The sequence below is a fragment of the Arctopsyche grandis genome, chromosome 10 (assembly GCF_051622035.1).
Source record: "Arctopsyche grandis isolate Sample6627 chromosome 10, ASM5162203v2, whole genome shotgun sequence".
Lineage (NCBI taxonomy): Eukaryota > Metazoa > Arthropoda > Insecta > Trichoptera > Hydropsychidae > Arctopsyche > Arctopsyche grandis.
The window spans coordinates 25506533-25530406 of NC_135364.1; the positions used below are offsets into that span (position 1 = coordinate 25506533).

The window sequence follows — 23874 nt, forward strand, 5'->3', positions numbered from 1 at the left end:
CTAGCTGAACCCGGCGTGCGTTGCAATGCCACAATAACGCATGCGATTTCCGTTCCCGTTCCCGTTTTTGGGCAATTTCTGTTTACAGAAACCATCGCGGACATACACACAATAACTCCTGTAAGTTTCATTGCAATGGGTTGAATGGTATAGGAACGCATACGTGACAGGCAATCAAACAAATATTGATTTTTAAATATATTTAATTGTTTAATATGAAAAAAAATGGTAAAAACTACCTACCTACCCACATAGAAACAATATAAAACACCAATAGAAAAAATAATTAATTAAAATCATTAACCAGCAGCGTGGTCTACTGGTGAATGTTGAATTATTTCGTACTTGATGTTACGGGTTTGATTCCCGCTAAGTGTCGTTGTTCGCCAAACCTTAATTTGTCGAGGTCGATCGTTTCTTATCAGAATTTGCCAATTTTTCTGATTTTCATTGAAACGGTTCTTGTAAAAATTGGCGTTTCCTTCCTTTCCATCCCAATTTTCTGTTGCAAACCTCTAGTTATTGTTATATCTTAGGTTTCGCCATATTGCTCACCATAGATGTCTCTGTAGTTGTTTATCGAATATAAAAATTCGTATTTTTACATGACAGTTATTCATCGTTATTTATCGTATTCATACGATGTTTGTAATATCTGACCATGGCTGTCAGATATTATTTAGATTTACATGTATCTATGTAATAATCATGTGGACCAGGAAGGCGCATTTGGGGTTAACCTATTAAGCCTTCCTGGTATATTTGTATATATGTATGTAAAAATATGTATGTAATATAAAAAAAAAAAAAAACTTTCAATAGATGGCGCTCAGAGACATTTTTAACATATTCGTACATTTTGTTGACAGTGTTTTAGCTATGACGTACATATTATATGTATGTCAAATCGAAACGACTATTATAGTTAGAGGTAGTACCGGAAGCGTGCCGTTCTTTGTTTATTGTCCGCCGTGCACTGTTCATTTTTATGAGGAACCTTTTTTTTGCACTCTAGCTTTGTAGTTTGCTCTATTTCCTGAAAAATACATAGACCCAAAATGCCCTGTTTCCTGGGAAAAGCACGCTTCCGGTCCTACCTCTAATTATAGTACGGCGAGCGTTATCCCAGATACACAGACACACAGAATAGCGCTATTATGGGTTTGGTGCAAACGATCGACAAGCGCCAGACAGACTGAACCATAGATTAACTGGATGGCTGCTTTAAACGCAATTCTCGACTTCACGAATGATAGATTGCACATCAGATGACGAGTAACCTTTCGATGTGCACAGATGCAATTATTAAAATGGTAATTATTAATATTGAGTTGGATCTTTCTGGCGAGTTTAAGGCAAAATTCGGAACTAAAGTATCAGAAGCACCGAACGTATACAGGGTAGGTATGTCGGGACTTCGGGTAGATTTCGCTTAGTGTAAGTGCGAGCAGTGCGCACGCATAAGGTACACGTGTCGTTAATCTGTGGTTCAGTCTGTCTGGCGCTTGTCGATCGTTTGCACCACATCGCGCTATTATATACATATATATGGTAATTTGTATACTTCTAAAAGCTTGATATAATATGGATTATATAGAACAAATAAATTTAGTCCGATTGAACAGTGAGTAGATAAATGGATTCCATTTTAACATTTCTCACAGAATTGAATAATGAAAGCATTGTACAATATTAATATATATATATATATATATATATATATATATATATATATATATATATATATATATATATATATATATATATATATATATGTATATAATAAAAAATGCTGTATTGTTTGTAATTTGGCCAGGAAGGCGCATTGGGGTTTACCTGTAATGCCTTCCTGGTATGAAATAAAATAAAAATAATAATAAAAAAAAATATATATATATATATATATATATATATATATATATATATATATATATATATATATATATATATATATATATATATCTCCGGGCGAGGAAGTTACTACGGTGTTGAGATGGCATGGCAAGGCCAGATTAGGTGGAGCACACACGAGATGAAAGCGATTATATATCCACACACACATTACATAAGTATCTACATACATACATACATACATACAAACCCTTATAGATAATATAGGTATCAATGTGAACCCTCGCACTCCGCTAATCACTGAATAAGATATGCTTCCTTAGAAACCATGATACCATTAAGGCATATATCCCAGCCACCGCACCCCCATCGCCACCCCGTCCCCTTTCATCCCCGCCGGGGAGTGTCTAAGAACCTGCGTCTTCGGTTAAGCGAAATCTTAAAATGGAAACTTGCTTAGTATACATACATACATATGCACGTATACGTGTGCATAAATTTGTCGTTTCGCATTTCAGGATTTCCAGTTAACCGTGACGATTATGGTGGTGGTTGTGAGTGGGTGGTAAGGGGCGGTGGTGTGATGTGTGTATGCGTGTGTATTTTTATTTTAACCTTTATGCGCATTAGTCAAAGGGATGGGGGGTTCGATAGAGGGATGTTTAAGTACCCGTGAAAGCGATCGCTTTCGCCGTATTATGTAGATCGGTTCACTTTAAGGGTTGATTTTATCGCGGCGACTTTGAAACGCTTCAAATCACGCCTTTCTATGAGTGGTTGTTTTTAATTTTTGGTTTAATTTCTTCCCCACCCCTTCGGTTTGAGAGGATTATTGAATTTTATAAAGTTGAAAGATTTATTTGAAACATTTTATTGGATTTTAGTAAAAAAAAATTATTATACGAAGAAATATTTGAATATAAAATAAGATTAATTAATTAAAAAAAAATAATATTTAATTTTAAAGTTTTAGTATTTAAAAAGAAAAAAATTTAATTAAAATATTGTGTATATATATATACATAAATATTGATATTTGAGAAATATTTGAATATAAAATAAGATTAATTAATTAAAAAAAATATATTTAATTTTTAAGTTATTATAATAATTTAATAAAAAAATTATAAATATTAAATTAGAAGAAGAAATGGTTTGGATAATAAAATATTTTATTAAAAATTCATTAAAGGTATCTTAATATATATATCATCATCATCATCATTTACAGCCATTCGCCATCCACTGCTGGATGAAGGCCTCTCCAACACGCTTCCACTCGTCTCTGTTTTGCGCAACACTCATCCATCTCATTCCGCACATTTTCCTAATTTCGTTCACCCATCTTCCTTGCGGTCTTCCTTTTACTCTTTTGCCTTCTCTCGGGTACCATTCAAGCACTTCTTTTGTCCACCTTTCGTCCATCCTCCTAGCTACGTGACCCGCCCATTGCCATTTCAATCTCTTCACTCTATCCACTATGTCCACTACCCTTGTCATATTTCTCACCCACGTGTTCCGCTTTCTGTCTCTCCTCGCTATGCCAAGCATACAGCGTTCCATACTTCTTTATATTATATATATATATATATATATATATATATATATATATATATATATATATATATATATATATACATACATATATGTATGCATATATGTAGATATGAATGTTTGCCTGTTTGTTTGCACGATATGCAAATCTACAGTTTTCAATTTTGAATGGAAAAATTTGGTATGCCATGTTATGGTAGTCCAACTTTGAACCGAAGACTCACTTCTCACTCGCCCGAGCAACGCCGGGTAATTTAGCTAGTTTTTTATAAATTGTAATGGATGAGTATATTTTTCATGATATTCTTGTGATCTAAAGATGGATTGTGACGCCACTATATCGGAAATTGTTAATTGTTCTGTTTATGATTTATATAAGCTCAAATATAATCAATAAAATGGTTCGGTTTTTTTGCCTATATATTTCCCATCTTCTGATGATCTGTATGTCTTTGAATTACAGCTTCATATATAAAAATCAAATACCGAGTCTTCCTATTATATGAATGTGTATGAATATGTACATATGTTTGTATATATTGTACTTAATTCATTAATAATGATTGCTATTTTTTCTCGAATTACTAGTTAATGATCCTGTTGTTTTAATTATCGCTATGTCCAACCAATTGGAAAATTTTTCATCTACTCTTTTTTGATAATATTTTTATATTTGTAATTCATAGTCCATTTCAAATTATTGCAAGTACTATGTATAAATTCTACACAAACCAATAGGGAGGAGTATGTTGTGACCTCTTAATGTTGTTTGTAATATTCAAGTCAATCACCGAGCATTGTTGTAATTACTAATTAGGACTTCCGAATTAGGACTTAATACTGAAAGGGTCTTTACATCCATTTTTGCATAATCAGATGAACCAAGATGGGCGACTGATAGCTTTACTTGACCAGTTGATCTCGCAACCACAAACCAAAAGACAGGAAAGTTGACGAAACAAAGGATTGCAGAAATTCGTCACGTATTATTAGACCAAAGTTTTCTAATGAACCAAATAATATTACGAATATCGACCACTACATATAAGGAAGATAATTTGGCTATGAAATTTTCAACCCTGAGATCTGTATTATGTATTTATGAAATAAGAACAAAAAATGCCACTTCCGATTGACAGATGCTTACCAAATTTTATTCATAACTTGGTATTAAGCTTTAACTTCTAGATATTAAATTTCAATTCAATAAACCAAAAGATTTCTGGGAATAACATAAAAAACTTCGATTATTTAGAATAAAAGTACTACTTCCGGTTCATATAAAAATATTAGGGTATAAAATTTATAATTTCTATTATATGTAAAAAATTCAGTCTGATTCGGTTAGCGGTTTGGGAGATAATTGAATTCAAAAACTTGAAAAAAAAAAAGAGGACACCTATAAGGGGAGGTACCATTTCCGATTAATTTAAAAATTTACGTCGTATCGATAAGAATTTCAGTAACCGATACTACTAAGTTTTAGTTTGATAGGACGAACGGTGTCCAAAAAATCCTCAAAATACACTGACACACAGACATTTTTTCGAGATCATGAAAGCGTGATCAGTCATTGATTCTGAGTTCGAATCAGTCAAAATCTCGAGTTCGAATTTTCACATGTTCACAAAACTTCATCTATTGTTACTACGTACGTAGTAAAAAATTTGGTGTCACCTTTTAACAGTCGATATTTGAATTGAACACTTATAGCAAATCATTCAATCGTAACGTCTATTTATTTTAATGCATTCCTTCTTCTATTTTGATTCAATTTTCATTAGAATAATCGCCGATAATATACTTAGCGATGGTTCGCGTTCCCTATGCGCCTGGCACAATGGCTCGATTGTGTTCGCCCTCGCGTTGTTGATAAATATGGTTGTTATTCTGTTTTGTATCGGCTAAGCCACCTAAGGCATTTTTTCTGATCTATAATTAAAAAAAAACGAACCCGAGGCCAAAAATATCCCCGCCTCGACACCCCTACAATGCAGAATCCGAGTGAAAACGACCACGTGTTCAATTTGTTTCGAACGCTAGTTGCCCCACAAATGGGTTTATGTTACATTATTTATGCGAGCTCGCCCTCACAAAGCTATATAGTCCGAGAGAACTACGCGCTTTGCACCAAACTGTCGGACATCAAGTCCTCCCTTGAACAACCCACCCCCACCCTCCCCAATTCTGAAGTATTCGGAAAGAATTAAGAACGCACCTGGAGCTCAATGACTTAAAATCAACGAGTAATACTAACAACACACTACTACCCGGATTTTATTGCAAACCATCACTAATTAGCCAGTAGTATGGCAGTATGGTATATGGCAGACGTGTGGACACACACCCAATCAGAGTGAAGTATTCGAGACGCGGGGAAGCGGCGTAGGAGGGTATGTGGAGCGTCATTTGACGACAGGCATGTGCGACGTTAGGCCGAGTCACATACACACACAGACACAATTCTTTCGTCGAGCAGAACACTACTTTTGTATGTATTTTAGCCAGCAGTGTGGCTCGGTGGTTGCGTTTATGTTTAGCATCAAGAGTTTACCGGGCTCGTTCCCGTGCTAATATTTAATGCTGTTGGTCAGACTTGGATATTTGTGTCTCCAAGTCGATCGTTTCCTATCAGAGTTTGCCAATTTATCTGATTTCATTGTTAAAACGGTTCCTCCATCAAATTGGCATCCTCCATTAACGGTTCCTCCATCAAAATCATCCTACCCGCTATGTCACAAATATCTGAATTTGATTTGTGTACAATATGTAAAAATTTATGTACAAGTCTAAATCCATAGATGTCTCTAGGGATTAATTAATTAATTGTTTATTTCGTGTTGTTCAGCCTCTCGAAATACAGCAGAAACACCAGTCTTTATACAAATAAAACCGGTCTTTTGACAAATAAATGACAAGATTTTTTTCAATGCTACCTGGAAAGGCTCAACGGGTAGTATTCTTGTTTACTTTTTATTGCATACTCAAAATACAACGCCTATCGGCGTTGGTCAGCATTAAAAAGGCTTAGTTCAAAACTATTCAAATTGCTATGTGATATATGTAGAGCCCGGAATCTGAAGGGGCTGTTTATTGTTCAAAGATTGTAAATGCATTGTTAAAGGTTTGCCGAACCTTTTTTACAAAGGATTTACAACAATGGAACAATAGGCGGCACGTTTCCGGCCCCTTCAGATTCCGACCTCTAGATATATGTATCTCAATACTAGTCACCGGACCCAGAAGGAGCCGCGTATTGTTCAAAGGTTGTAAATGCATTGTTAAAGGTTTGCCGAACCTTTTTTACAACAATGGAACAATGGATAGCACTGTGACTATCCTACCTCTACTCAATACTCTTTAACCTTTAATTATCTAATCTTAACTATGTTGAAGTCCAACTTTATGGCTGCAATTATATTTTTCACACTACGCTCAAATATCATTATCACTACTTTATGTTTACCCACTCAATCTTGTCTCAATATTGTTTATGTCTTAATCACTTTGTATAAATGCTCATGTAAATTGTATTAAATCCCACTTGTGGTAGCATTTCAAAACTAGTAACTTGTGGTAGCATTTCGAGACTAGTAACTTGTGATAGTACTTGTAACTTGTGATTTAAATACATAAATATAAGCTTACTACTGTAACTACTAATTTGTATTATAATTCGAGACTTGTATCGTGAATCTCAAAATATGTCAGCATAGCTCTCGTAAATACAAACTGCTTCTTTGGGGAAATAAAATATAAACATCAAAATTGTTTGTAAATTATACCATCTCCCACTCGTCCCTGTAACAAAATAAATAGGACAATGAATGAATGTACATATACAAAAAACGACCGAAGATTTTGAGAAGCATCGCTCCCCGAGCGATTCCTCTCGCTTCAAATGTACCGTTAATGTCCGCTATAAACAGTATCAAGTTGAAACGTTACAAAACATGAACTATTCAAGTGCGATTATGCCCCATTCGTGCGGGGGGTTGAACTCGCCGATAATTCAACTCACCCCTTACGGTGTTTAGGGGGTGAAACTAGGTGAGAGTTACGCCAGTTGTGCGAACCGAGAGGCGAACTGACAAGTGACATTGATTACTTCTTTGTTTCGCCATGAGAGCACGCATCTTATATACCCAATCTGTCTTTTAATATCTACCCATGTATGTATACTATTGCGAAAATTCATCAATATTGAAAAAAAATAATACACCAAGGCCAAAAAGCGTGTCTTTGAAAGTCTCACCGTATCTTCGTATGCCTCCATGTGTCCTAATTTGTACGGAGCTCATACGTAAAGGTGTATACTTTCACATACGAGTATGAAAATTTCCTTCATAAATAATGTTTTTTAATAATGATTTGTTTTAATCATTAAATGTTTTCATCGAGTGCTTTTATAAATTGGTTGTTGACCGTTAAAGCCCTATAGCAAGAGAATGCGTCACGTGCAAACACAATGCACGCGCTCCCACGTGTGCGAGCCGTATAAGCCGATTTTGAAACGTCAAACTACAGAGGGGTACACATACATGCGTGCCCCACATCTCGCGAATTAATATAAATATTTAATTAAGAATTTAAAGTGTCGAGTTTTAAGCTGCAAACAATTGCTGTGGGTGATGCGCGAAATCGGTTGGAAAATCGGGAAAACTCGAACATCAACTTAGTTTATTTAGTAAGGAGATTTAATCAAGAAAATAAATTCTATATATATGTATATATAAAAATGAATGTCTGTCTGTGTGTCTCGAATAGGCTCCTAAGCCACTGAACCGATTACGATGGAACTTTTCATTTGTTCAACTTGTAACTGTAATTGTAATTGTAACTTCAACAAATCCTGAAATTACGATGGAACTTTTCATTTGTTCAACTTGTAACTGTAATTGTAATTGTAACTTCAACGTATCCTGAAGTTACGATGGAACTTCAGGATTTTGTTGAATGCATGTCCGGGAAGATTACTGTGAAAAAAAAACGGGGAAAAAACCTCTAAATAATATTCGTAATTACGATTTTACTGACGCGAAAGTAAAGCTTCAACGCATCACGCCGTGAGTGTGACAATAATCGCGCCACGCCTACCTCGCACTCGAATGTACTGACCATTCAGGGCTGTACCATAAACACACAGCGGATGGCCCACGTCAGCAAATATATCTATACCTATGTACATATATATAAAATTGAATGTCTATGGAACGGGAACAAGAACGGGAACGGGAACGGGAACGGGAACGGTAACGGGAACGGTAACGGGAACGGGAACGGGAACGGGAACGGGAACGGGAACGGGAATTGACCGCGTTATTGTGGCATTGAAACGCATGCCGGGTTCATCTAGTATATTATGTAATATGTACTTTGTAAATTTGTGTTTTACTAAAACCATGTATCAGTAATATGTAGAAGTATGACGAAATAGTATATAAATATATTAAACTTTGAGTATATTACAATTGTGACTCTGCAAATAGCTTTTTTTCACCATTTTTTTTTAACAAAAGAGATTCATGGTGTCTACCTTGTCTTCAATTCCTTACCATGCAATTTAACGTAATATTCTACCAAGTGGTGCGTGAGTCGAAAAAAGTTGGGAACAGCTGATCTATACAATCATGAAGACAGTATATCCGGGCAATTGTACCTTTAAATGAAGTACTGTTATTAAAATTTGGTAGGTAAAAAAGTTTTGAACATCTAGTGAACCGAGTATTAAATAGATTAAAATTAATATCTGCCAAAACAGATGTGTCAATAGCCCCAGGGCCGCGCCTGCCATATGTACAAAATTGTGCAATGCACACAGGCGGCCAAAATATAAAGGCAGCCGAAAGAAATGAGGTAAAGTCATTAAATATTATATATTACTAAGAGGCTTGAGCCGCATAAGTAAGTATGTAATGAATTAATGATATACGATTATTTTTCACCATTGTAATGGTGGATTTGATTACCAAATATATTAATGACCAAACCGAGCAAAATGGCAAAAACGATCGGATAAGAACCCAAATTTTGTCGAAAGAAAAAATCGAAAGTGAGCTAATAAGTAGAGTACGGATAGCCAAGGTGCCGCTCATTGTTCAATTGTTGTAAATGCTTTGTAATTTGCATTTACAACATTTGAACAATGAACGGCACGGCACCTTGGTTATCCGGGCTTTACTAATAAGAGGCTAGTAATAATAATAAAAAGGAGACCATATGAACGAAGCATACTCCATATTGATGCAAACTAGACTGTTGTAGAGCAATATTGGTGTATGCGGATTCTTAAATAAAATTTTAAAAAATCCTAAAAAATTAATATCAACCATTAGTTCAAACGAGTAAAAAGGTAAAGGTAAATTTCAAGCGATTGAAACATTCACATTATAAAATGTGGCCTTTTTTATGCCAACAGCAGTTCAACATGAGCGAGGACCTCGCAAGCCCAAGCTGCATCCAGGGGCGTTGATGAATCATCCAGGAATGGGCGGCCACCATCATCCCTCGCACGCGCCCCCCAAAGACCCCATGAAAATGTCACCGGCGGGTCATTCCAAATTTCAACTGCAAGTCTCCCCCACATCGGTGTTTTCTCCACTGAAACCACTGAGCTTGGGAGGCTCTAGCGCGGGGTCTGCGCCCCCGGCGAGTCCGTTGGGAGGCGCCTCCATGGAGCCTCCGCCCCCGTTCTTCCAGACTCCGGGAGGCCTCGCCCCCCCACCGGGGCTTCTGCACATCCTCATGTCAGCTGAAAAATGCCAGGTCAGACTCAGAAGACGATTACGAAGATCGTTCGAAGATCCGTTGACAGTAAATTGTAATGTGGTGCGTGTAATGAATTGTAGCTTGATGCCGGTTATTCCCAGGAGCTGGTGTGGAGCGCTCGACAGCTGCAGCTTCAGGGTGATCCTGCAGCTCTGAGGCCTCCTGCTCCGCCTCTGCCTCTTTCGCTGGCACCATCGTGGGAAATTTTGCAGGTAATTTTTGGCATACTCCAAAATTTATAATGTAAACAATTGGCATTTTTATAATTTCAACATAGAGATATTAAGTTACTTCAGGAAAATGTATGGTCGTAAACCATAGATATATAATACACAAAGATGGGCCCTGACGTGTGATTTTGGTCGGAGATCTTGTCTTCACCAACTGAGGGGTGCGGGGGGCTTAACTAGCGGGGAAGTTGGGAAAAAAAAAGGTTTTTTCCCTACGACGCAGCGGTACCTACCTACCTACTGAGAGAAACTGCATGCGCCATGTATTTTGCATGCGCCAAAAGGGAGACTAGTATAAAGCGTGAGGGCGGATCTAGTGTATTATACATCAATGTCGTAAACCTAAAAAAATAATAAAATATTGTTTTAATAAAAAATACTACTTCCGGTTTACGAATTCTGACCAAAACTTTAGCAGCTCTAAGTTAGTGTATACATATGTAAATAGTACAAATATAAATTTTCAGCTTGATACGTTCAGGGGTTCGGACAGAGTAGTGGGCACAACATTTTTGACATTTCTAAGAGGAAAAAATCCCACTTCCGGTTTATAAAATTTAATGATTTTTTTTTATTTTCATCAAATTGATACAAGAATTATACTTGAATTTTTTCGTGAAGATCACACATGTTGAAAAAAATAGTGGGAGAAAAATCGAACACGAGTAAACTACCACTTCCGGTTGAGGGATGCTTACCAAATTTTATACATAACTTGCTATTACGCTTAAACTTCTAGGTATGAAATTTTAGTTCAATAAACAAAAAGGTTTCTGAGAAAAATATAAAAAGCCTCGATTGTCTAAAGTAAAAGTACTACTTCCGGTTCAGATAAAAATATTTAAAAAATATAAAGATATAAATATTATTATGTTTAGTACAAGTAAAAAAATTTCAGTCCGATTCAGTTAGCAGTTTGGGAGATAATTGAATTCAAAAACTTAAAAAAAAAGAAGACACCTATAAGGGGAGGTACCATTTCCAGTCAACTTAAAAATTTGAAAAAAATTTACGTCGTGTCGATAAGAATTTCAGTAACCGATACCAAGATTCAGTTCGATAGGACTAACATTGTTCAAAAAATCCCCAAAATACACAGACACACACACACACACACACAATTTTTTTCTAGATCATGAAAACGTGATCAGTAATCGATTCTGAGTTCGAATCAGTCAAAATCTCGAGTTCGAATTTTCGCATGATCACAAAACTTCATCTATTGTTACTACGTACATAGATAAAGTAAAAATTATCAACTTAAACAAAAACATCAATTAGTCCTATGCCCATAACTATCCCGCTTATACATATCTACTCGTAGTTGTGGCTATTCAATCTACATATTAGGCCAATATAGAATTGTACGTAGAAGTTGTTGTGTTTTTCCTGAAAGTGTAAATAATATGAGTGTATATATTTGTGTGAGTATATATTTAATATATAGTGCGACAGAAGCGTTGCTATTGGTCGATGGGAGGGTTGACTTGTTGGCAACACCCCGCGTTCGAAGGGTAGACTTTGTGACTTGTGCAAGGGGAGGTTCTCATTGGTCGCCCCTTGACGAATTAAATCCTCTCTTACATGCTATATAAACTTATAGCGTGTGTAGATACGCATTGCCTTTCCAGAAACTATCTGAAGATGAGGTAAATGGTAAGAATATGATTTAATGATTGAAAGTCACTATTTATACGTATCTAGAACAAAGAAATGTAATATTAATAGAAGTGGCTTTAGGTGTTATATTGTTGTCAAGTAACATTCTGTCCATAGACAAACCTAAATAATTTTAGCATCAGTCGTATCTGACGCTTGGTGCTCGACGTATGTCCGATAAAAACTTCTCTGTTTGTTTATATTTCTCGCAAAATGGGCAAGCATCGGTAAAAATTGCACAATACATTCAAAAACAACAACATGGGATACATTTTTATAAGTAAATTGATCCGATTGTATTCCGTGCGATGTAGCGTATTTATAGAGACGTACCGCGTAAAATTGACAACAATTATTTATTCGTAAGGGCCCCTCTATTCTTATTACATCTCTCTGATCTAGAAGTATGGAACGGTGTATGCTCGGCATAATGAGGAAAGGCAGGAGGCGAAATACGTGGGTGAGAAGGGTAGTGGACATAGTGAATAGAATAAAGAGATTGAAACGGCAATGGGCTAGAAGAATGGACGAAAGGTGGACAGAAGAAGTGCCAGAATGGTACCCGAGAGAATGCAAAAGGGTAAAAGGAAGACCGCAGGGAAGATGGGTAGACGAAATTAATCTTTTTTAAAAATTAATCTTTTTTTTAAGTTATCGTATTTTCGAGATCAAATTTTCACACGATCACAATCTTGATCCGGCTGTCTGTGTGTCTGTGTAAGATAACGCTCGCCATACTATAATAGTAGTTTCGATTCGACACAGCTTAGCCACTTCCAACAAAACCTATACGAATATAATAACAAAAGAAAAAAGTTTCTATATACTCGTATATATGTATATGTATTATTTGCTACCAATGTTTACTCTAGGCAAATAGACAGTGCTAAGTCTCTGAGCGTTTACCTCCATCTATTGAAAATTTATATGCCAACACCCATGCGATGATATTTCATCGGGTACAACACTAGTATCTTATAGTTGCGAATTTAAATCAATCAAGTGAAGATTGCGATTAAGATTAAAACAAGTTTTGATATTCTGTCAATTTTGTTATATAAACGTTTTATCTATTTTACGAAATGTTTCATTATATATATTTTTTTCAAATTAGATCATGGTGATATTACTATGGTCAGATAAGTGAAAAAACGTATTTCAAGCAATAAATGAAGTGTGTAAAAAATAATGATAGTGATTAAATGATTGAGAGAGTGAACAAACAGATGTTGATGATGTAAACGTCGATACTAGTTATTTTAACCACATTATTGTGGTTTAGTAATCGCCAGTCACCCAATTCCTAAAAAAACATTATGATATATCGTAGACCGATGCGGTGCAAACGATCGACAAGCGCCAGACAGACTGAACCACATATTAACGACTCGTGTACCTTATGCGTGCGCACTGCTCGCACTTACACTAAGCGAAGTCTACTCGAAGTACCGACATACCTACCCTGTATACGTTCTGTGCTTCTGATACTTTAGTTCTGAATTTTGCCTTATTAAACTCGCCAGAAAGATCCAACTCAATTTTAATAATTGCATCTGTGCACATCGAAAGGTTACTCGTCACCTGATGTGCAATCTATCATTCGTGAAGTCGACAATTGCGTTTAAAGCAGCCATCCAGTTAATCTGTGGTTCAGTCTGTCTGGCGCTTGTCGATCGTTTGCACCAAACCCATCGTAGACATGCAATGACAATCCATTAACTGACATTATCTTATTGGCCTCTTCTATCTTTCATTATGAAATTGGGCTCTAAATACATATCATATTTATACTTACAAACTATTTTCTTGTTTTTAATTTAAATCAAAAGTAATACAGCCAAACAATTGGAAGAAAAAATTGCTGATTTTTTATTTAAACAAGCTGTTTTTCATAACTAAAATATATAAACAGTGTTTAAATAAAACAATGGCTGATTCAGTTGATTGATTTTCATTATGTTCCTAATCCATATTTTTGGCACAGAAAGTGCTTTTCCTCTGGTAAATTAATCCTAATCCATTTTCTATTTAACTATATAGGAAACTACAGCCCGTTTGCTGTTCATGGCAGTCCGTTGGGTCCGCTGCCTAGCCCCGTTCCAAACCCTATCACGGAGAGATCAAACGTTACTCTTGCAAGAATCCTGGAAAGAACTATTCCTACTTCACCTAGCACAATGGTCGGTACCTTGGGAACTGGGAGCTTTGCTGGCCTGTCCCCAAGCACGCGACCGTCTACCCAGAGATGCAATCACCGACATGGAAATCAAAACAATTCAAGTAATACTCGATTCATTCATATCTTTAAGATCTATTAGTTGCAGGATAACATGATACTTTGATGTTTCAGGAGATTCTTTGCCGCTTCAGACAACTATCACCCGATGGAAGTGAATGCGGATGCATGAAAGCAGTAGTTCTTTTCACACCAGGTATGTACTATGGCATATTCAGAATGTGATTTGATTAGTGCGGTTTTGTAATGTGGGTTTTTTTATTATTAGAAACGGCTGGTTTGTGCGACGTGCAGCCGGTGGAGATGCTGCAAGATCAGGCACAGTGCATCCTGGCTGACTATGTAAGGCAGAGACATCCTCGTCAGCCAACCAGGTTTGGTCGGCTGCTGCTTCTTCTACCTTCTCTGAGAGCGGTCAGGCCACCTACCGTAGAGTTGCTCTTCTTCAGAGACACCATTGGTGATATACCAATAGCCAGACTGCTCGGTGATATGTACCATATGGAGAAATATGCAGGTCAACCGTAAAAAGCACTAACCAGATATTCGATTTCATTATTTTGTATCAAAATATTAAAACGAGATGTATTTTAGGTTTTTATTTTAACAAATTCGATTTTCAATGTTTCTTTTAGTTATATGTAAAGGGGTTTGGTGCAAACGATCGAAAAGCGCCAGACAGATTGAACCACAGATTAACTGGATGGCTGCTTTAAACGCAATTCTCGACTTCACGAATGAAAAATTGCACATCAGATGAAGATAACCTTTCGATGTGCACAGATGCAATTATTAAAATGGTAATTATTAAAACTGAGTTGGATCTTTCTGGCGAGTTTTTAATAATTTAATAAGGAAAAATTCGGAACTAAAGTATCAGAAGCACAGAACATATGCAGGGTAGACTGTTATGTTGGGACTTCGGGTAGATTTCACTTAGTGTAAGTGCCAGCAGTGCGCACGCATAAGGTACAGGTGTCGTTAATCTGTGGTTCAGTCTGTCTGGCGCTTTTCAATCGTTTGCACCGCATCGATGTAAAGACATAAATATACATATATTCTACTTTTAATACATATTATCAAATTTGTATATGTGTATAGAAAATTTTTAGCATTGAGGAGTTGGCACTTGATTCAAGTTGAAAGTGAAAGTATTAAATTTTAGCGTACTCAAGTTGTCAAGCCAATGGGTCGCGTGCAGTTTACTTACCGCAAGTGACAAAGACGATTGAACTTGTATAAATGTGAAGGTTCAATCCTCAAGTTGATACCATTAAAATTGTGTTGTGTGAAAGCCCCTTAAAGTTAACTTGAAAACTCGAGTCATAGTTGCGAAATATGTAATAATTTTAAATGGATTGTGAAAAATTATTATTAGAATAATTTATTAATTTAACGGTGTATTTCAAACAATTTATACTAATCATAAGTGTAAATAATATATATGTAATCTGAAAACTTTGGTTATTGAATCTAACAATTATTCAATTAGATAAATAAACATATTAAACTGGTACATATGAATATTTAAAAAAAAAAATTATATCTTTAAATATTGTGCATATCCATCCTATGTATGAAATTATTAAAATATTAATAACAATTGTAAATATTTAACAAATACAAATATTTATTAATGTTCCCAAAATAAAATATAATATATGAAGTCCAAAAACGTTCAAAATTTTATTTACAAACTCGGCTATATCTACTAATTATTAAAATCAAAAAATAATAAGTCTGTAAGTATAAAAGCACAGCTTGTACCACCTCGAATCGAGGTCGATGATCTCATATTTTTCTACTTAAAATATCACGTTTAAAAGCACCATCGTGTACAAGCATGCAGAGCCAACCTTGCCCGAAATATCTTCGTTCACAAAAGGGCAAAAACACCACCAACACGCTCCATATAAACAACCTCGAGTCCATAGGAACCCCCGAGAGCATGATATCACAATACAGCTAAGCAACAAACAACCTCGAGCTCGTAGGAATTTTCAACAGCATGATCTCACGAGCCAAGCTAGGCATTACCCAACTAACCAGGATAGAAACTAGTGCATCAGCCTCAGATGCCAGTGAGCCCTTTGGAGTTCAGCCTGCCCACTCCTACGAAGTCGAGCAACTATGTATCTCCTTCACCGTACATACAATAACACTTGTATCCACTAAATATTAATAAAGATCCTCTTAAAACACAACTGAAAGTTTCCATAGGCTGGGAAACGGTCGAAACATAACCACCTGTCCTATAAATCCATCAATGAAATTATCAAAATGCATCATTTTTATTTTGAAATTGAAAATTTCTTGCATTTATCCACTCCGAAATCATGACGATTCAATATGAATGTGAAAAATGAAGTATGATAGATTAAATCCAAGAAGAACACATGAAGAATTTTAAAATTCTAAATACACAAGTATGTATATTGCGTTTTTTTTAATAGAACAGTGATGTGCGGTTGCTCTAGTGCTATATTGCTGGGCAACCGTCTCGTTCTCCAACGAAACGGTCTCTCAGACTGTATTCGTTGGGGGAGTGGTGACCTCATGTAGAGGGCTTTATTGGTTGACTTCAGTGACCTCTAAAGTGGGCTTATATACACAAGAATTTTAGGTACGCCATATTTTCTTCCAGAATGTCCTTTTTACAAACCTCTTTTATATTTCACTTCGCTCTTTTTACAAGTCTTTAAATTTCTGATTTACTGAAAACCTTATGTGGGAAAAAATGTACATTTTGTAAAAAGAAAAAAAAAAAAATATTTATATATATATATATATATATATATATATATATATATATATATATATATATATATATATATATGTATTTACATAAAATCTCAAAATAAATTTTTGCCTTGAACTTGTTACCCACCAACTCTGGGTACATGAACATCACACGAACAATTTATATATGAATAGTAGCGATTGATTCTTTCTACAAGTCACTAAAATCAACTAAACGTTATTTTTTTGCATTTTCAATTACATGTAAAGACCCTACTGAAGCGTTATATTAGTAGATATGTATTTCACTCAATGTTAAATTAAAGAGTATCAAATGTGGAATGATTGGAAAAATTAAAATAAGTGTTTAGTATGTTGACGTAATTTATTTATATAAAGCGTTTTATATAAGAAATTTAAATTAGTATGCAAAAAAAAAGAAAACAAAAGCATATCATTATTAAAATGATAAAAATCAAAACAGCTATCAGAATAGCAAAAAATTTAATAATTTTTTTTTAATCGACATCTTCAATTTCGGATATATTAACACGACCCATTTGCGGAATAGGTTCAACATCGTCTAAATCTACACAGTCATCTTCCGAAGTGTGACCATTGGTGTCATTCACGACAGCTTCAACTTCAACCTCTTTGAGAATGATTCTTGGAAAATTTAAATCTCTCCAAGACCCCAGCTCGGCTTTACGAAGTTTTATTTCTACTTTAGTTCCGAACATCTCGGCACTACTCTCTTCAATATTAATAATCTAAAATTGAAAATTCAAACACTTGAGATATGATAAATTACACGTTATGATATGATAATAGCTTTGTTATTATACTAACTCCTTGTAATTCAAGATCCATATTAAATTTGGCACCATTTTCGTTGGGAAATTCGAGTTCGACGAATAGTCGAATTGGATTAATCTTAATTAAACTTGTTTTAGGGTTGTATTCCTTTGCATACACGGCAACTACTACGAAATTTCCAGTTTGATGCCAATCCCATCTGCATTTAACCATATTAGACAACGCAGCCTGAAAAAGAATATGAAATGGTTTGAGATTTTAGAACTATTTGAAGAAAAATAGCCGAAGATTGAACATTCAACCTCATTTTTCCACTTATGTGAACCAGTTTTACATCCGACTTGATTGATAAAAGTGCTAAAATCAGTCGTCTTTTTCTGACAACAAGACCAAAACTTCATGCCTTCATGGAAAATAGGAGTGCCCGGATGATGAAGACAATCTTCACCTTTGCTCTCCGGTCCTTCATATTCACCTTTACATCCACCGTTCTTACACTTGGTACCGACGATAATACTGAAATTTCAAAAAGAAATTCTATAATCGTTACAATCAAAGCGTGCGAATTTCCAATCATATACAGTATACTCTCGATTATCCGTGCTTGAAAAATAATAATTAAATTCCCTTTTTATATGTCTTTTACTATTGCGTTTATTTTTTCAGTCGTTTTTGATCACCGAAGAAGTAACAAGTGCGTGTATTCAGAGCAGATTTTTTTCGTAACATACATATGTTTAATTATTTTCAATTGCTGATGCCTAAAAATAATTTATAATACACCCATATATACTAACTTGAAAAAACTGCATGCCATATATAATATTCCGTTTGTTAGACATTACTAACAAACTAACCAGTAGATTCTATGACAGAATCACTAATAACCATACTAACACACTTGTGAAGAGTCTCGGTGATTACAACAAAATGTCTATACCCTTCAGGTATAAACACAGATTACCTAAACACAATCTGCTTTAGGTCATCGACTTTAGAGAGTCTTTAATCAATTTTATGTATTAGATGTATTATGAGCATTTATTAGAATTGTAAATAGGTTTTTGAGCTCTTTTTCCTATTACGCTGTACATATTAACATTATAATAATATAATACTATGACTACTAACAAAATTGAATTAAAATTGTAAAATACAAAATGATCAGTAGATCAGTAGCTATTAAAATGGATATAAGATGTATTGTGAACATAATTTAGTAATAATAAAAAGGATTTAAAAATCAAAATCAATTGCTGATGAATTCTGCATCGAATTTTGAGAATATTTGCTAAGGGAAAATTAGTAACCCGATCAAATCTATAATGCAGATGAAACAGGTCTGTACTGGAAGTGCTTGCCGACAAAAACGCTGGCTTCAATGAGAGAAAAGTCGAATCCTGGACATAAATCGTCCAAAGAAAGGATAACTGTCATGTGTTGCGGAAATGAAAAATCTTCCCGTCGATTACTCTAGTCAGAAAGGGGCATAAATGGACAGGGAAATTTTTGAAGAAATGGGTTCCAGAGGTGCAAGATTTAAAAAAAAAAATAAGGGATTGCCACAGAAAGCAGTATTGCTATTTAGATAATGCCCGTTTTCATCCGAACGAAAGCATATTGGAAACAAACGATTAAAAAAATTTAGCCCCCTAATATGACATCTTTGATTCAGTCCATGGACCAAGATCTTTAATGAAACGTCTTTATCATCAATGTCTTCTGAAAACTCTTGTTGAGGAATACGACAACCTGATCAATTTCTGGAATGACGATATTGGATGCTATACACGGAATAGCACAATCTTGGTCAAAAGTAAAGCCAGTAACACTTGTACGATCATGGAGAAAGATTCTTCCTGCCATGGAAACAGATTCAGTGGATTTTGAAGAGAATGAAGCATATGATATATCTAAATTATGTGGATTATTGGTAAATTTAAAATGTTTTGATAACATGTATAAGGAAAACATCGAGGAGTGGCTCAATCATGATTTAAGTGATCAAGGTTTCAAACGCATGGATGATGCAGATATCGTTTCTTTTTCTTCTCAAGAGGAAAACAATGAGAGTGACACTACAAGTGGAGAAGATATCAGTGGTTCATTAGTCATAAACTAGTACTAACTACTAACGGCTAATCTGCTTAACTATGAGCGTTTTACTTAATAAATAACGAGTATTAAAATTATGAATCAAAAAATTGTGTTATAAATATGATATTATATTCGAAACCAAGTCAAAATTTGATGATTCGGATTATCCGTGTTTTTTAATTGTCCGTGCCCTTCCTCCCCAGCATTAATCAGCCCGGATAATCGAGAGTGTACTGTATATATATATATATATATATATATATATATATATATATATATATATATATATATATATATATTTATTTAATCAAAATGTGAAATACAAACACGTCACTAAAAGATTCTTGATTGTGACTGGTGTTTTTATTTGGACATTGATGGAATTTTTGTTTCAAAGAGGCTGCAATAGTCGGAACTATGGCAGTGAATGCGGTTTCAAAAGGCGGTCTCTTTAGAGACGATACGGCTATAGGTTTTGGCGTGTTTACTTCTATCGGAAAGTGTGCGGTTTCCTTATCGACTACGGGCTTCGGAGGCTCTGGAGGTTTCTGGATGGAACATTTATAATATCGAAATTAAGTACAAAATATGTTGTGTTTTATACAACAATGTGTATACATATTGATAAAACGTTACCACATTAGAATGTTTAGATAAGGCGCATCCTTTTATGTTGAGGAACTCTGTGAAATCTATACATTTTTTATTACAACAACTCCATCCTTTGTAAGCGTCATGAAAAAATGGCAATCCTGGATGATGACAACATTCATCTAAAAAAAAAAAAAAAACAAAAATAAAGAACTTAAAATCAAGAATAAAAGGTGCTACTTTAGTATGCGGTCTACCTTCACATATCTACTTTAGTATGCGATCTACCTTCACGTTTTTACTTTAATATGCAGTCTCACTGTCTCAGTTCTCGCGGGTGACACTGAGACTGAATAATACCGACCCTAACAACCTAATCTTAAATGAATAGAACCAACCTTAACTTAACCTAACCTATCCCGACCCTTAAATAAATCGGTATATATTTTTTAAGTTTTATTTCATCAATATTTTCACAAAAAAAAACATATCTTAGCAGCCAACACCTATTTATTTAAGGGTCAGGATAGGTTAGGTTAAGTTAAGGTTGGCCCTATTCATTTAAGATTTGGTTAAGAGATATGCTGACGATATTTTGATAGAAATGCTTCGACAACATTATGGGGCGGCAGGAAAAAACAAAAATTGTAATAAACATTTCGTTGCTACGATACAAAAAAAAAAAAAAAAATAGTCGACTGCGACTCAAAAGTAGACCGCATACTAAAGTAGCACCGAATAAAATGTATCAAACTTTAGATTAAGGAATTTTAACAAATTCAAATTTAATACTAAACAGCTTTCAATCAGAAATGCAACCCAAATCAAATGTATATAACCAGCAGAATAGACTAGTGGTTAGCATATAATGCTTTGAATAAAGTGGTCACGTGTTCAAATCCCACTGGTTTCTGTTGGCCAGACCTTGGATTTGTGACTCCAGCTCGATCGTTTCCTATCAGAGTTTGCCAATTTGTCTCATTTTCATTGAAACGGTTCCAACAAATAGGCAACCTTACCCATTTTCCCACAAATTTCGAGTTGTCAGCAATCTCGAATTTCGCTGAATTGTATAAAATGCTGCAAATTTACAAATTTGACCATAGATGTCTCTGTGGATGTTAATTGATAAATATTTACTTTGTATAATAGTACTTGTATGAAATGTACAATGTTTCTGGCCAGGAAGGCGCATTGCAGATGCCTGTTAGGCTTTACTGGTATGAATTAAAATAAATAAAATAAAAATATGGAAATTTGACCAAACCAAAATAAAAACTAGTTTAAAAATTGTCCACCAGATCAAACCAAATTTTATGTTTCAGTTCGAAAAAAATACTTAGTGATTTTGGAAACCAAAAACCATGAAGAATTATCTGTGTTTCTGATTCATACGTTTCATTTAATTTATTTACCCTAGTAGAAGCTCTGCAAATATACATGTAGGGTTGGAATTGAACGAAAGGCTGATGTATGGGCTATGGCTGAGAAAGAGTATGTTACGACTGATTGTGAGAAGGGGATGAAAAGGGGCAGAGATGTAACGGTTAGTCGCAGTTGGACCTGTGCTCCGCGCGGTTGGTCGCTTAACCTCCGCACGTATCGTCTTAATAAACAACATGACTGAAAACGCACGTGTTTGATCTTCACCTCAACCGTCACATCTCAACCGTGGTCCTGAACAGCGTCATCTGTCAGGAATCTGTACCACATACATATATACTATCCATACAGGGTTGCCAGATGTCCCTATTTGAGCGGGACTGTCCCGAGTTCAACAGACAAATCCCAAGTCTCGTATTGCCTCTGAAAATCCCGACTTAGCAAAATTTGTATATATACAAAAATGTATAGAATTTTCTTCAATTGAAGAATTAGCAAAATTAACAATAGAAGTCTGTTTATTAAACAAATTTTTACTGAAACAAACAAGAATAAAACAATGTATAAGAAATGGACAATATTTTTTAAATATCATTCCGCTTGTAATAATTTGTATAAACTTGTGGCCCATATCCTCTCAATTTTAAATTCCATTGAAATTTTCGGAAGAATATTAGATTTAATGAGTGCAACCTGAAGAAAGGAAAGAAACAGATTATTATTAAAAACCGTAGAAGCTGAATAAATGAAATTGTAGTGACTTAAGAAAAATTTTATCAAACATATTTTGAAACAAGTTAAAAGCTAGGAAAATGCTTATAATTAAATTGTTATGATTGTATGAAATTTTGCATTTAAAACAAAATGTAATTTCTGTAATTGTATCCAATATATTTTAATAACTGTTGATTATTAAGTGACTATTTTTATATGCTCTCTTCTACATACATATATACAAATTTATATACTAATTTACATACATTATAATTTAATTTGAAATATTTTTTTCTTAATTTCTCAATTAATTCTTAAATTTTTTGATAGTTCGAAATATTGAATATCCCGATCTGTGATTCTGGAAATCTGGCAATCATGTATTCATATGACGCATTTAATTATTGTATGACGGATTTAAATCTAGATTCGAATTGTATAATTTTAAAAATAGTAAAATTTTCAATACATTCATAGTGAACTTTACTAGATTGCATCGAAATTTACATTAGAACATGTCTCAGTATGAAAATATGTTATGTAGGAAATCATAACCTAAGAGAAAATATTGTCAAATTCGAAAATAAATGCAAGACCTTGAACGCTATTTTCGGGATCGTAGGTTTTGCCGCAGCCGCGATTGTAGCAGTTGAGAGCTGGCATTTCGCTATTCGCTATTCGCTATTCGCTATTCGCTTTTGGCAATCCGCAATTCGCTGCTCTAAACCGAAGAGAACCTCAGAGGAAAATCGCACCGAGCCTTCTGTCAAGCTGATCGACGCGTCTGCCAACATAAAGGCGTTCGCTTCTCGAACATTCCAACGATGAAGATTCATGAACACGTACAATGTTCGCAAATAACAATCCATCATTTTCATTTTGCACAAATAAAAGGCTCGAACTTTATCGTATAATCGAATAAAAACCCTCAGGCCAAGCCGTCACAATATTAAAAAACCTATTCGTACATGTAAAATACGGCACAGCTAAAAATAAATTGTACCAAAATAAAATCAACCATAAAAAAAATTACAGTAAATTGGGGTTTTCAGTTAGTATATTGTTCAGACAATAAATAACCACCGGTACGCTTGGTTCGGTAATTGGATTATTAGTCACTTTGCAATCGCCCAAAAGACAATTTTTGCCATGAAAATCGCAAACACGGAATATTTGGCACTCGAGTTCTCGTTAGTATGATAGCTAGTTATCAATGGCGTGCAGTGAAATAATTTC

The 23874-nt window shown here is 34.9% G+C and overlaps 2 protein-coding genes across 2 annotated transcripts in view; one reads left to right on the plus strand and one right to left on the minus strand.

Annotated features, from left to right (window-relative positions):
* The window catches only part of dsf (nuclear receptor dissatisfaction), a 49516-nt gene extending 34690 nt beyond the window's left edge, over positions 1–14826 (plus strand). The window contains exons 4-8 of the mRNA XM_077439325.1: positions 9824–10170; positions 10275–10385; positions 14103–14342; positions 14413–14494; positions 14567–14826. Of these exons, the coding sequence (XP_077295451.1) occupies positions 9824–10170; positions 10275–10385; positions 14103–14342; positions 14413–14494; positions 14567–14826 (1040 nt within the window). The remainder of the gene's footprint in view (positions 1–9823; positions 10171–10274; positions 10386–14102; positions 14343–14412; positions 14495–14566) is intronic.
* A 2572-nt stretch (positions 14827–17398) lies between these two features.
* mora (cysteine and histidine rich domain containing protein) lies at positions 17399–23472 on the minus strand. The gene is made up of 6 exons (XM_077439098.1): positions 23235–23472; positions 20587–20723; positions 20278–20498; positions 18156–18369; positions 17887–18081; positions 17399–17807 (listed from the first exon to the last, which is right to left on the minus strand). Exons 1-6 carry the CDS (start codon positions 23299–23301, stop codon positions 17556–17558), a joined length of 1086 nt encoding a protein of 361 aa, XP_077295224.1. The 5' UTR covers positions 23302–23472; the 3' UTR covers positions 17399–17555.
* Positions 23473–23874: the final 402 nt, after the last annotated feature.

Excerpts from the sequence above, each read along its gene's own strand:
- mora (XM_077439098.1), bottom strand. The coding sequence starts at position 23,301 with ATGCCAGCTCTCAACTGCTACAATCGCGGCTGCGGCAAAACCTACGAT. Across the intron at positions 20,724-23,234 it reads TCCCGAAAATAGCGTTCAAG|ATGAATGTTGTCATCATCCA; the intron begins GTCTTGCATTTA and ends TTTTTTTTTTAG. Across the intron at positions 17,808-17,886 it reads TGGATCTTGAATTACAAGGA|ATTATTAATATTGAAGAGAG; the intron begins GTTAGTATAATA and ends TTTCAATTTTAG.